The 14,016-nt window shown below is 52.0% G+C and overlaps 1 protein-coding gene across 14 annotated transcripts in view; it reads left to right on the forward strand.

The window, feature by feature from the left end:
- Positions 1-14,016, forward strand: part of HIP1 (huntingtin interacting protein 1) — a 136,417-nt gene that overhangs the window by 50,441 nt on the left and 71,960 nt on the right. For 5 of the 14 annotated variants that reach the window (XM_086374488.1, XM_086374485.1, XM_086374490.1 and 2 more), the window contains exon 1: positions 3,591-4,262. The exons of 8 other annotated variants lie outside the window; for them this stretch is intronic. In XM_086374488.1, coding sequence (XP_086230614.1) covers positions 3,606-4,262 — 657 coding nt within the window. In that variant the 5' untranslated portion in view covers positions 3,591-3,605. Of the gene's footprint in view, positions 1-3,590; positions 4,263-14,016 lie in introns of those variants that run through there. One more of the 14 variants, XM_086374489.1, reaches the window with a different exon arrangement.

Raw genomic sequence — 14,016 nt, forward strand, 5'->3', positions numbered from 1 at the left:
GGCTGTGATTTAGTCTTATCCAGTGCAGGAGCAATTGGTATTGGGATAGAAGATATAGACTGGAAACTATTGGCAAGAAAGAATCACATGGACATGGGAACTGATTAGATGGGGTGAGAGTGGGAGTTGTCAATGGAGGGATTAAGGCCAACCTTCATGTTTCTAGCTTGATGAACTAAGTGGATGTGGAACAGGAGCAGATGGTGAAAACAGAGGTAAAAGAAAATATTATCTTTGGATTCCTTGAGTCTGTGAGTCTGAAACCTCCAGGTGTTGATGTCCAGTGAAAGCCACTCAGTCGTGTCTGACTTTCCGACCCCATGGACTCTACAGTCCATGGAATTCTCCAGTTAGAATACTGGAGAGGGTAGCTTTTCCCTTCTCCAGGGATCTTCCCAAGTCAGGGATCGAGCCCAGGTCTTCCGCATTGCAGGCAGATTCTTTCCCAGCTGAGCCACAAGGGAAGCCCAAGAATACTGGAGTGGGTAGCCTATCCCTTCTCCAGTGGATCTTCCTGACCCAGGAATCGAACTGGGGTCTCCTGCATTGCAGGTGGATTCTTTACCTGCTGAGCTATCAGGGACGTCCAGTAGGTAGCGGAATACAGTGACCTGGAGCTGATGATGAAAGAACACAGTAGGGGCTTCCCTGGTGGCTCAGTGGTAAAGAATCCACCTTGCAATGCAAGTCCCCTGCCCCTAATGCAGCAGGAGAGGAACAGCCGCTACTCCTGGCTCCTGCTAGTCTTAAGAGCAGTTCCCTGGCAAAGAAGTCCAGTAGAGAGGGTAGCCCTGAGGCCGGCGCTGTCTGGAGCCTCGACACTGTCCCTCGTTACCTTTGCCCAGTGTGTTAGTTTCTTAGTTGTATGTTAGTGTGTTAGTTTCCTGTGTCCAGTGAAACCAGTGATCATTAACTTGGTAGCTCAAACGACAGAAATGGATTCTCTTGTAGATCTGGAGGCTGGAAGTCTAAAATCTATTGAGACAAGATCAGGGTGTTGAGGGGACCCCTTCTTCCCACAGACTCTACGAGCGAGTCTGCTCCTTGCCTGCTGGAGCTTCTGGTGGCTGACAGCATCTCTTAGCTTGTGGCCGCATCTCTCTAATCTCTGCCTCTTCTGTGGGTCAAATCTCCTTCTTGCAAGGATGCACAAGACCCCATCAGAGGTCTACCCAGATAATCCAGGTCCTCTTCCCACCTGGGAGTCCTTGCCTTAATCCTATGTGCCACGTAGGGTAGTATCTACAGGTTCCAGCGATTGGGACCTGATGTCTTTGGTGGTGTGGGGGCTAGGGGTGGGGGTGATGATTCAGCTTACTCCAGGCAAGGTTTGGGAAAGTTCTTTCATTGAACCCTTACCACCTGTATGTGAAGCAGGTGCCACTGTCCCCATTTTAGCAACAAGAAAATGAGCTTTGCCAGCTAAGGGGTCACAATCTATTGGGCGATCTTGATCAACCCCAGCTAAGGGTTCATAATATATTTCTTTAAAATATTTATTTATTTAGGCTGCACTGGGTCTTAGTTGCAGCCCTCAGGATCTTTAGTTGTGGCATGTGGGATTTTGTTCCCTGACCAGGGATCAAACCTGGGCTCCCTGCATTGGGAGCACAGAGTCTTAGCTTCTGGACCACCAGAGGCTAAAAAATATATAATATTTTTTAAACATGAAATATATCTTTTTTTTTTTCTAAGCTAAACAGGCTGTTGTGCATTTAGTCAGGTGGCTGCTGCTGCTGCTGCTGCTGCTAAGTCGCCTCAGTCGTGTCCGACTCTGTGCGACCCCATAGACGGCAGCTCACCAGGCTCCCCCGTCCCTGGGATTCTCCAGGCAAGAACACTGGAGTGGGTTGCCATTTCCTTCTCCAATGCATGAAAGTGAAAAGTGAAAGTGAAGTTGCTCAGTCGTGTCTGACCCTCAGCGACCCCATGGACTGCAGCCTACCAGGCTCCTCTGTCCATGGGATTTGCCAGGCAAGAGTACTGGAGTGGGTTGTTATTGCCTTCTCCGTAATCAGGCGGCAGATAATCCAAAACTCATTTCTGTGTCAGGTGGCTTGTGTCTGCTGGCTCACCTGGCCCTGATCTCCCTTGGGTGTCCATGTTGGAGGATGAGGAAGTGGTGACATGCTTCTCTCCTGCCTCGTCATACCTCGTTGGGGTTCACCCTTGTGGACATGCATCAGTAGCAGGGTCCATGTAGCCCAGAATGCCAGCACCAACCAGAGGAGCCTTCCTGTCTTCCCCGGCCGGGGCACAGTACAGAAGAGGCTTGCCAAGAGTAGCTGTAGGGTAGGGTGCGAGAGCCGGTGTGCAGTCCACATTTGGGGTTAGACAGAGGGACCTGAGCCCAGAGAGCCCTTTCCTGCAGCTGAGGGCCCCTGGACTGGGCTCCGGAGCTGGGAAATAAAAATAACCACTGCGACAAAAGCCCCTGACCCTCCTGTTCTGCTTTTGTATCTTATCTATATCATCCTTTATTTCACAGGGTTTTCACATCCCCCGAGAAGGCAGGCAGAGAAACAGCCCCTATGTCATAGATGGAGAACTCAGCTTTGAAGGGGAAGGGGCTGCCCTACTCAGCCCAGCAGGCCCTGGGGCCAGGAGTGGGGACTTACTAGCACTCCTCCTCAGCCCCTTGGTGTGGGTCAGAGGGTCAGGAGGGTTGCAGATGCATGTGATCACCTATTCAGTAGAAAGGATTTCAAAAGCTGGACGCTCAGGGGTGCATGAAAGCTCTTTGCGGCTCAGGCTGCACTGTCCTTGGGCTTCCCAGGTGGCGCTAGTGGTAAAGAACCTGCCTGCCAGTGCAGGAGACGTAAGAGTTGAGGGTTCAGTCCCCGAGGTGGGCAGATCCCCTGGAGGAGGGCATGGCAACCCACTCCAGTAATTTTTGCCAGGAGAATCCCATGGACAGAGGAGCCTGGTGGAGTCTCAAAGAGTCGAACATGACTGAATCAACTTAGCTCCATGCACACAGTCCTTGGTGAGCTTTCTTTTGCCCTCATTTCCTGCCAAATGTGTGACCTGGGGCCAGTCACCTCCCTCTCTGGGCCTCAGATTCCTTACCCTGTAAAGTAGGCTTGGCCTCGGTGGGCTCAGGTTCCTGCTGACTCGGTTAGTAGGAAGCTTTCTTCTTCCTGCTCAACCAAGGATGCCAGTGAGGAGCCTGTGTTGAAACCAGAGGCGTCGGGCCTCCAGCCTTTTTCTGGAGACCTGTTTGCCCAGAGAGCATTTGCCAGGAGCCCATTTCCACCCCCAGCCGCATCTCCTTGCAGAGGGCCGTCTGTCTCCCATTTCTCGTAGGCAGACTAGGTATTGAGTAAGGGAGGGGGCCCTGCGCTCAGGGCAGCTTCATTTAGAAGCCAATTTCTCGCACTGCAGGCAGGATTGGAGGGGGACCTCGAGCCTTCGGGGATACCTGTACCACTTCCTTCTATTCGTCCATCTGTTTGCAGACCCCAGACTCATCTGGGCGTCCCCCGCCCAAAGCCTCCCTTCCCGGGGGGGATGAGCCGCAGGAGGCTACTACTAGGTCTGAATTCTGCCTTTGTCCAGTGAAGCCAAGTTGGGAGGGGCAGAGCGGACCCCCTGCCCCCACTGGAATGTCGGCTCGGTGCGCGGGGTGGGGTGGGGGCAGTCCTCGCCCCCGCTTTACAGCCGCCTCCCCCGCTCACTTCCTGAGTCCCCCTAATCCCACCACCCCAACGCGCACACGCGCGCATACACTTCCCGGAGGCCCGGCGGCCTCGCTGCGGGCTCAGCGATCCCGGCCCCAGGCCTGGGGGGGAGCGGAGAAGCGCCCTTTTGTTATTCAAATCACAGCCTCGCCGCGCGCCCTGGCCGCAGGCTCTCCGGCCCCGGGAATCCATCCCCCGATCCCACCCGCCCCGGAGCTCCCGCACCGCCACGGCCACCGTCGCGGAGGCCCGGGCGCCCGCAGCCGAATCCGGGATTCCCCGGCCCCCGGGGCTCCGCCGGGCCGCGCCTCCCCCGCCCCTGGAGCGCGCTGCGGCTCGGCCCCCGGCCCCCGCCCCCTCCCGCCTCCCCTCCCCCTCCCCCTCCCCTTCCTTTCTCCGGACCAGTCTCGGTCCTGCCGCCGCCGCCGCCGCCTTCCCCGGTCCGCAGGGGCCCCGCCGGCCGCCCTCCCCGCAGCATGGCACCATCCAGCCTCAATTAGCCGGGAGCAGCGTTCGGGGCCCGCGGGATCTCCAGGGGCGGGGGGCGCCCCTGCAGCCTCCGTCATGGATGTGAACAAGATGGTAAGTCAAGAGCCGGGGCCACTGCCCTGGAGCCTCGGCGTCCCCGTCCCTCCCCCCTCCTTCCCCCGCTCCCTCCCAGTCGGCTGGATCCATTGAAAGTTTCTGTATTGTTGATCCTGCTGTTGGCCCCAACTCCAGGCGTGCCGGAGGAGGGAGCGGGGCCAGGGCTGTGGAGGCGGCTGGCGGACACGGCTGGGCTCCCCGGTTTCCCGCCGCGCTGCCGCCAGGGCTGCCCCGGAGAGATCGCTTAAGACTCAGGGGAGAGACGGCCGTGGAGCTCGCCTCCCACACGGGGGAACCAGCCTGGTGGTGGGAGGCCCGGGCTGCGGGAAGGGGTTCTTCCTAGCTCCTCCAGAGCCCCCCTGCTTCACGCCGATTTCAGATTTAGGGGGAGATTTTTGGACTGAGCCAGTGAGCAGGGGGGCACAGGTGGGTGGCCTGGGAGGGCAGAAGCCAGGGCTTTAACCATCCTAGAGGGTGATGGGGCAGGGGTAGAATCCTTGGCTTAGAATCCTTGGAGTGGTGTTCTAGACTAGACGCTTGCTTGTAGACCCCCAACTGCCTTGGCCTGGGGGGCAGCAGACAATCCCCTGCCTCTTAAGCGTGTGATTCCCTGGAGAAACTGATTGTCTCCCAGGGCTTCCCGCCCCCCTACTCCTCCAGAGGCACCTAAGGAGCTGAATACCTTGTTCATTGACTGATTGAGGAGCATACCTGGGGCTGGGGCGGGGCGGGGAGGGGAGGGGCGGCAGCAGGATGTGATTTGGGGAACTCTGAAGGGAGGAGTTCCCCTGGAGCCTTGGAGAGCTGGGGCAGGTTTGCCTAGGGGTCCTTATTGGCTCCTACTCTGAATCTCAAGTGTTCTTCAGATCACTGACCCTGGCTTTAGACCCACACTCCTGCCTCATAGCCTTTGAGGGCTGGTGTGTCAGGCTGGAGAGGTATCCCCTGATATCCTGTGCTTCGTGGGGGGCCCAGGGCTTCCGCAAAGGACCTGGGTTGGGGTGTGTCTGGGGAGACGGGGTTCTGGATCTGCTGGTACCTTAGGGAAGAGAAGGTACTGTAATTTCAGTTCATCTTGTATAGAATTAGGCTAGCTATTTTTCCAGAGTGCTCTTTTAAAGTAACCATCACTTTGGAGAAGGCAGGTGAGTTCCTGGCCCTGTCAGGCCTTTGGCATTCAGTCTTAGGTAGGGCACTGTGGGCGAGGAGGAGATGGTGGGTGAGAGTCATTCCTTCCCACAGCAGGAGACCACGCTTAAACTGAGTGCTGCCCCTGGGGCCGGGGCCCCGGGTGAGGGGCCTCACTGGCTCCCATCCTCATCTGAGGACGCATAACTGCCCATGGTGGGGCAGTGCCAAGAGGCTAGACCACCATTCCCTATGAGTGTACCATAAAAGCTTATTTTCTTTGGCTAACTATTAGCTATACCTTTCTGACAGTCTTCTGTGCACCTGCAGGGGTGGGAAGGTAGAAGGCCTTTTCCTTGAGGTGTCTTAACCAGACCAGAGTCACCTGTCTAGGCTGTGGAGGAGGTGGGGGTAGTGAGGAGGACAGGGAACCTAGAGTTCTAGACCAATGGCTGCCAACAGATCACCTCTGAGCTTCCTTCTGTCCTCGAGCTTAGATTCTTTCCAAAGCCTGGTCTCTGAAGACCACCTCGCAGGGTTTAAAGACCTCTGTCTCTGGAGATCTGGTCCACTTCAGACACTACCACCTCCCTCCATCCATCCCCTCTTCATTTTATTTATTTCTAAAGGTAATTTGATTTTTTAGTCTATTTTAAGCTGTGCTGAGTCTTCAGCGCTGCGCTGTCTTCTCTCTAGTGCGTGGCGAGTAGGGGCTTCTCTCTAGTTGCAGTGTGCAGGCTTTTCATTGCGGTGGCTTCTCTTGTTGCGGAGCAGAGGCCCCAGGGCACTTGGGCTTCAGTAACTGTGGCACGTGGGCTCAGTAGTTGCGGCTCCTGGGCTCTAGAGCACAGGCTCAATAGTTGTGGCACACAGGCTTGGTTGCTCCGAGGCAGGTGGGATCTTCCTGGATGACAGATGGAACCTGTGTCTTCTGCATTGTCAGGTGGATTCTTTACCACTGAGCCACCAGGGAAGCCCCCATCCATCCCCTTTTGAATGCAACAGCGTTTATTTAATTCCTGTCTTTCTATAGCAAGTACCGTGTGAAGGAGACAGAAACATAATGTATGGCCTCCCTGCTCCTCTGGCCCTTAGCATTTAGGTGAGGGGTCCAGAGAGTGCAGACCCGGATCAAAAGTTCTCAGCTCCGAGAGCTGTGAGCTCTGAGAACAGAGGGGCTACAGAATCTGGAAGAAAGATCCTGGGTTGGGTCTTCAAGGCTGAATGGTTTCAGCTCTGCTGAGAGTAGTGAGGGGTGTTCCTTACCAGTGCGCAGAGTTGCAGAAAGAAAAATGGGCAGAACCCATTGGATGAGGCTGAGGACAGAGTTCTGAGATGAGAAAATGTTGAGATCGCTGGTTAAGGTCCAAGCAGAAAGGCATTGAATGCCAGCCAAGGCATTCCAACCTTGGCCTGTCAGCAGTGGGTAACCTCTGGAGAATTTTGGGCACAGGAGAGGCACATATGTTGCCTCTTTCCTCCTTTAGTTAAGGGTCCAAACAAAAGTGATACTAGATTCTCATTAATCATTGAGCAGCCGAGCTCCCAGCCCAGAAACAATTGTTCTCGGCTCTTTGTAAAGAGCACAGACCCTGGACTGTGGAGCAGGAAGAACCTTACCCACCCCAGGGAGTTGGCATCTGCTTCCCATTCCTGCTGAAGGCCAGAGTAGCTATTTGTTCTGACTGTGAAAACCCCACTCTGGTTTAAAGTTCTCATTCTGGGGGTCCTTAGTTCCAGGGTAGACCTCGAACCCAACATTGCAGCCACATCCTTGAATGAGCCTTGGAATTTCCTTGCTTATCACTGAATGAGAAAAGGCAGATTATAGTTTATCCCTTTTCAGCGTGTTTCTTAACCTTTTAGCCTCATATGTAAAATGATCCTTGAGCATCCTCATCAAAGTTGGAAATAATTCTTCAAGGTGCAGGACCTAGCATAGTAAGTCCTCCATGTGTAGTGGCTGTTATGAGTTGTGTCCCACTCTTTGTGACCCCATGGACTGCAGCACATCAGGCTTCTCTGTCCATGGGATTCTCCAGGCAAGAATACTGGAGTGGGTTGCCATTTCCTTCTCCAGGGGATCTTCTCGACCAAGGGGTCGAACCCAGATCTCCTGCATTCTAGGAGAAGAATCTGCCAGATTCTTTACTGTTTGAGTTACCCGGGGAAGCCCAATGAAAGTCCCCAAAGTCTCATCTAAGATGACTCTGATTCCCCCCTCCTCCAACATAGCCTTTATTTTCTTGATTGGCCTAAAAAGCTGAACTCGGGCTGTATTTCAGTTGACTTGCTTTGGGGAACCTCTTCTCCCAGGTCTAGTTATCTTTCTGAATGACAGTAAAAATGACTGGGGACAGTGGATTCACCAGCTGCTGTGACCTGATGAATTTTTGATAACATCAGATATCTGGCCAAGGGAGAACTGGTTTAACCCGACAGTTTAACCCAGAGTTGATAATGAGGTCTGTGCCTTTACTGAACACAGAGCAGAAATGCACAGTGCTGTAATTGCCAGAGCAGAGGCAACGCTTGTCAATTCTTTTTTTTTTTTTTTAATATTTGTTTATTTTTAATTGATTGATGATTGGTTTATAATATTGGTTTGATTTCTGTCATATATCAACATGAGTTAACCACAGGTGTACATATGTCCCTTCCCTCTTGAATTTCCCTTCCACCTCCTGCCCATTCCCGCCCCTCTAGGTTATGACAGAGCCCCAGTTTGAGTTCCCTGAATCATGCAGCAAACTCCCATTGGCTGTTTACATATGTTAGTATATATGCATCCATGCTGCTCTCTCCATTCATCTCATCCTCCCCCTCTTCTTCGCTGCCCTTGTCCATAAGTCTGTTCCCTAAGTCTGTTCCCTAACTTTGTGTCTGCTCTTCGAGCAGATTCGTCAGTACCATCCTTCTAGATTCCATATACACGCATTAGTATACGATTTTGTTTTTCTCTTTCTGACTTACTTCACTCTGTATAACAGGCTCTAGGTTCATCCACCTCATTAGAACTGACTCAAATGCATTCCTTTTTGTGGCTGAGTAGTATCAATTCTTTTTCTTAAAAAAGTTTTATGTATTTATTTAGCTCTGTCAAATCTTAGTTGCAGCATGCAAGAACTTTGTTGCATCCTGCAGGCTCAGCAGTTGTGGCACGCCAGCTTAATTGCTCCGTGGCACGTGGCATCTTAGTTCCCCTGTATGGCAAGGCCCATTCTTAACTGCTGGACCACCAGGGAAGTCCCAAGTTCCTAACAAAAGGTGGTATAGTTTATATAACAATTTGTATTTGCGTTATAGTGCTGTACAGCTTACAGAGCATTTCCACCCGTGTTCCTGCTCACCACAACTCCAGGAGAAACGCAGGGCAGAAAGAATTAATCATGCTTTACAGATGAGAAAACTGACGTTCAGAAAAGGGAAGTCTTGGAACCAGATCTGGTACCCCCAGTCCTCCACATCACCAAAATGGTGACAAAGTCGATAAAGGGTAAGGAAAAAGATTTAGGGACCAGATTCTAGAGCTGACAGAAGCTTATCTAAGATGATGAGCTGGAGGTGGTGGCTTTTGGCCTCTGGTCTCCCAGGGGAGAAGATCTAGGAAGAAGGGTTTAGCGCTTATGTGGACTGCGTGCCTATATATGTGTGTGTGTGTGTGTGTGTGTGTGTGTGTGTGTATACACATATATATATCCTGGAGAAGGAAATGGCAACCCACTCTTGCCTGGAGAATCCCATGGACAGAGTAGCTTGGTGGGCTCAGTCCATAGTGTCGCAAAGAGTCAGACCCGACTGAAGTGACTTAGCATGCATATATATATATATATATCATTTTGTTTATTTATTTTTGTTTTGGGCCATCCTGGATCTTCATTGCTCGGGCTTTTCTGTAATTGTGGCCACAGGGGTTACTCTCTAGTTGCGGTGCACGAACTTCTTGTTGCGGTGGCTTGTCTTGTTGCAGAGCACAGACTCTAAGGCACACAGGCTGTGCCTTCCGTATTTGTGGCTCTTGGGCTCTGGAGCACAGGCTCAGTAGTTGTGGCCCACGGGCTTAGTTGCACCAGGGCATGTGGGATCTTCCCGCATCAGGGATCAAACCCATGTCTCCTGCATTGGCAGACGGATTCTTTACCTCTGACCACCAAGGAAGCCCGTATCGCTGTTTCTAAAGCTTGGGGTGTCTTTATGCATCTTGGCTGCCTGCTTCAGATGTCAGATTTCTGATTCCTGGGATGCTCCAGCTTAGGGGCTTCCCAGGTGGCTCAGCAGTAATTATTCACCTGCAATGCAGAAGACATGGGTTCAATTCCTGGGTTGGGAAGATTATCCCAGAGAAGGAAGTGGCAACCCACTCCAGTATTCTTGCTTGGGAAATCGCATGGACAGGGGAGCCTGGCAGGCTACAGTCCAAGGAGTCACAAAGGGTCAGACGCAACTTAGCGACTAAACAACAACAGCAACAACGCTCCCGTTTACACATCAGGAAGATGGGAAGAGGTCAGGAAAAAAGTGGAGAAAAACATCTAGGTGTCCTGAGTGAACAATATTGATGGCAGGGCAGGAATTAGCTTCAGGCTGACCTGCTGTCTCCTGAGATTCGTGCAGACTTGCTGGATGGAGGAGAGGCATGGAGAAGCGCTGAGCCAGAGAGATCCCAGGGTAAAAAGATGCCCAGGACTCCACCCATAGCTCACATCAGCTAATAGCTGCGTGGAAAGGAAAGCTTAGTGTCCAAGCTGAATAATCAGTCAAAGCTGGACATGGATGACTGGCTTGGTGAAACCAGAGCAGCGTGTTCAGTTCTGGGTCACAAAATATCGGTTTAGTGGGTTGCAGCCAAGCTTTTGAAAGAGTGAAACAGACCAGAAAACATCCAAATGTCTTCCATGTAAGACGGTTCATGAAATTGATTGGGTTGTATACACACACACACACACACAGCGATCTGCCTTGTAAGATGTGCTTTTTACTGTGGTTAGTGTCAGAGAAGGTTTGAGGCGTCTGACCTAGAGACTGTTCAGAGGGCAGTGAGGATGTCAGCCTCGTGAAATGAGTAGTCCAGCCAGTGAAAGAGAAGGCTGATGGACAACTGAGGGCTGTTGGGAGGAAGGTGTAGTTTACCTACTCTGGGGGTCTCTGGGAGGCGGGGTTTTGGCTGGCCAGGACTGCCTTACAGCAGAGTGTCCATCCTGTGGCAGAATCCACTTCCAGATGAGAGAGCACACCTCGTGGCCATTGGAGGGGGGACCCTGGAGAAGCATGGCCCCCAAGTCCTTGCCAGCCTGGAGACTGGTTCAGGCTTTGGGAACAGTTCTGAGAGACCTGTGATTCCACATCTGTGGTGTGATGGGCTGTAGGTGAAAGGCAAACTCCTTTTCACACTGGGGAGCAGTTTCGGTGGAGTGAGCTTTAGGTACCACCAAGCACAGTTTCTCAAACTGAGCTGAGCATCACGGACCAGCCACTTTCTCAGGACAGCCTGTGGAATAAGATCAGGGATCAGAGCTGACATTGGCCTCAGCCAAGTGGCAGCGGGGAAGGACATCTGTTATTTGCCTCTTTAAAAAATGCTTAGGGGGAAAAAGAGTTTTTGATTTACCACCTGATGTGTGTGTAAGAGAAGTCGCTTCAGTCATGTCCGATTCTTTGAGACCCCATGGACTGTAGTCCGCCAGACTCCTCTATCCATGAGATTCTCCAGGCAAGGATACTGGAGTGGGTTGCCATGCCCTCCTCCAGGAGATCTTCCTGACCCAGGGATCGAACCTGCGTCTCTTACGTCTCCTGCACTGGGAGGCAGGTTCTTCTTCCCACCACCTGGGAAGCACTTTCCATCTGATTGCTGTTTCTTATTGTCACCAAACACAAAGATTTTGTCCTGCCCAGATGAGGTTCCCGTTTAATTCAGACACATGTGGGATTCTCAGTTTATGTGCAGGCCCCTGGGGATGGGTGTTAACATACCTGGGACCCAGAGCTGAGGATGGCCGGGTTGTCTGTTGAAAGATTTGGAATCAAGGAGGGGAGGCAGATTTCCTGGAAATGCTTTGCGTGGGAGGACACCTGGACATTTGTGGTTGTAGAACACTCTTGGGTTTCCCTTGTGGCTCAGTTGGTAAAGAATCCTCCTGCAATGCGGGAGACCTGGGTTGATCCCTGGGTCGGGAAGATCCCCTGGAGAAGGGGTAGGCTACCCACTCCAGTATTCTTGGGCTTCCCTTGTGCCTCAGCTGGTAAAGAATCCACCCGCAATGTGGAAGGCCTGGGTTCGATCCCTGGATTGGGAAGATCCCCTGGAGAAGGGAGAGAATACCCACTCCACTATTCTGGCCTGGAGAATTCCAAGAGTTGGACATGACTGAGTGAATTTTTCATCATTTCATCATTATCAGAACACTCTTACCTGGATTATTTTCTCCCTTGAAATAGCCTTGAGGGGATTTCCTGGTGGTCCAGTGGCGAAGGCTCCACGCTCCCAATGTGGAGAGCCTGGGTTTGACCCTGGTCGGGGAACTAGATCCCACAGGCTGCAACTAAGACCTTGCATAGCCAAATAAATAAATAAATAAATATTATGTATCAGTTCAGTTCAGTTCAGCCACTCAGTCGTGTCCGACTCTTTGCGACCCCATGAATGGCAGCATGCCAGGCCTCCCTGTCCATCACCATCTCCTGGAGTTCAGTCAAACTCACGTCCATTGAGTCGGTGATGCCATCCAGCCATCTCATCCTCTGTCGTCCCCTTTTCCTCCTGCCCCATCCTCAGTGGACTCTAAAGTCACTCTGCCGATCAGGGACTAAATTCAGATGCACCTGCAGGATTTTTTTTTTTTAGTATTTATTTATTTGGCTGTGATGGGTCCTAGTTGTGGCACACAGGCTTAGTTGCTCTGCAACCTGTAGAATCTTAGTTGGGATCTTAGTTCCCTGTCCAGGAATCGAACCCATGTCCCCACATTACAAGGCAGATCCTTAATCACAGGATCACCAGGAAAGTCCCCACATGTGTTTTAAGACAGCCCAGCTCACAGATGACCAGTCCTCCCTGCCGACCATTCCCACCCCTTACCCCCCACCCATACACAGCTGGGTGATTTTCTTGAAGAGCTTTTTCCACTCCACCTGTGTCTCCTTTCTGGGACCCAAGAGGTCCCAGTCCAAAGCCAGACGGGCACGTGGTCTGGCAGCTGCCCCTGGACCGAAGAATCTAGGAAGCCAGACAAAATTCATATTTCCCAGATCCCCAGAGAAATTAAGCCATTTACGAAGAAGGAAAAAACAAAACAAAACCCCTGTCTCCTCTAGATTCCCTGGTTTCTAGTGAGTCTTTGATGTGGAGGTGACTGCTGTGAGCAGGTAAGATGGTGATCACAGCAGCGGAGGCCTGTTTGTAAGTGGGAGTGGGAGCCAGCCCCACCCCTGCACACAGAGGTGACCTTGGTGTCCTGAGACCACCGTAGACGCTGACCCGGGGCTTTGGAGTCACAAAGGCCGGAGGCTGAGTCCTGATGCCACTCTAGTACCATGGACAGGTTAGTTGACTTTGCTGTACATCAGCTAACTTTCGAAGATCAGTTGGTGTCTGCCGACTCTGGAGGGGTTAGGATGACATGTTTACAATTCTTGGCCCCTGAGAAGTGTGCATGTGATTGCTCAGCCGTGTTGACTCTTTGCGACCCTGTGGACTGTGGCCTGCCAGACCTCTCAGTCCATGGGATTCTCTAGGCAAGAATGTTGGAGTGGGTTGCCATGCCCTCCTCCAGGGGATCCTCCCCACCCAGGGATCAAACCTGCATCTCTTGAGTCTCCGGCATTGGCAGGATTCTTTTTTTTTTTTTTGGAAGGAGGATTCTTTACCACCCTGCCACCAGTCCATAATTATTAATATTGTTGCTCATTCATTCAGGCAATAAATAAAATCTTGAAACTTTAGGTGAGGGTGTAGAGTAGTCTTTCTTTTAGGATGACCTCTGCTGAGTGAGCTCAGTCTAGTGGGGCAGTAAGTAATTACAGGACTTGGGATAAAATGCACAGGGTCCAGTTGTGGGATGTGCTAGCATGGGAGAGGGTGGTACTCTGCCTGGCACTAGAGGAGGGGGGCTAACTGAGAAAACTGGAGGAGGGGAAGGAACGAGCCCAGAGGGTTAGGAAGGTAAGGGCATTCTAGGCAGAGAAAGCCACGCATGCAGAAGCACACTGTTGGGACTTCCCTGGCAGTCCAGTAGTTAAGACTTCACCTTCCAATGCAGGGGGTGCAAATTCGATCCCTGATCAGGTCCCACATGCCTTTCGACCAAAAAAAGAAAAAAAAGCATTAAGTAAGACCCAGTGCAGCCAAAGAAAACAAAAACCCCAGCAAGGTCACAAGAGCCTGGGATTGGTTCAGGAACCACCTGCACTTTTATGCCAGACTAGGGGCAATCCCCGTTTCTGTGGGGCTAGCGAAGTTCCCAGGACATGGGGTCCAAAGCTTTATACCTTGGTGCTCCCTGAAAGAGTTGGTGTTTAAGCTGTGCTTTGAGTCCAGGGAGCAGCAATGTCATTGATGAAAAGACTTGACGCCCAGTAGATGCTGACTGAATGGGTGATTCAGTGAGAAGAGGAGAAGACATTC

Source organism: Bos grunniens, chromosome 25 (genome assembly GCF_055505025.1).
Source record: "Bos grunniens cultivar Pamir isolate PY7600 chromosome 25, Bosgru_T2T1.0, whole genome shotgun sequence".
In the NCBI taxonomy this organism is placed as follows: Eukaryota; Metazoa; Chordata; class Mammalia; order Artiodactyla; family Bovidae; genus Bos; species Bos grunniens.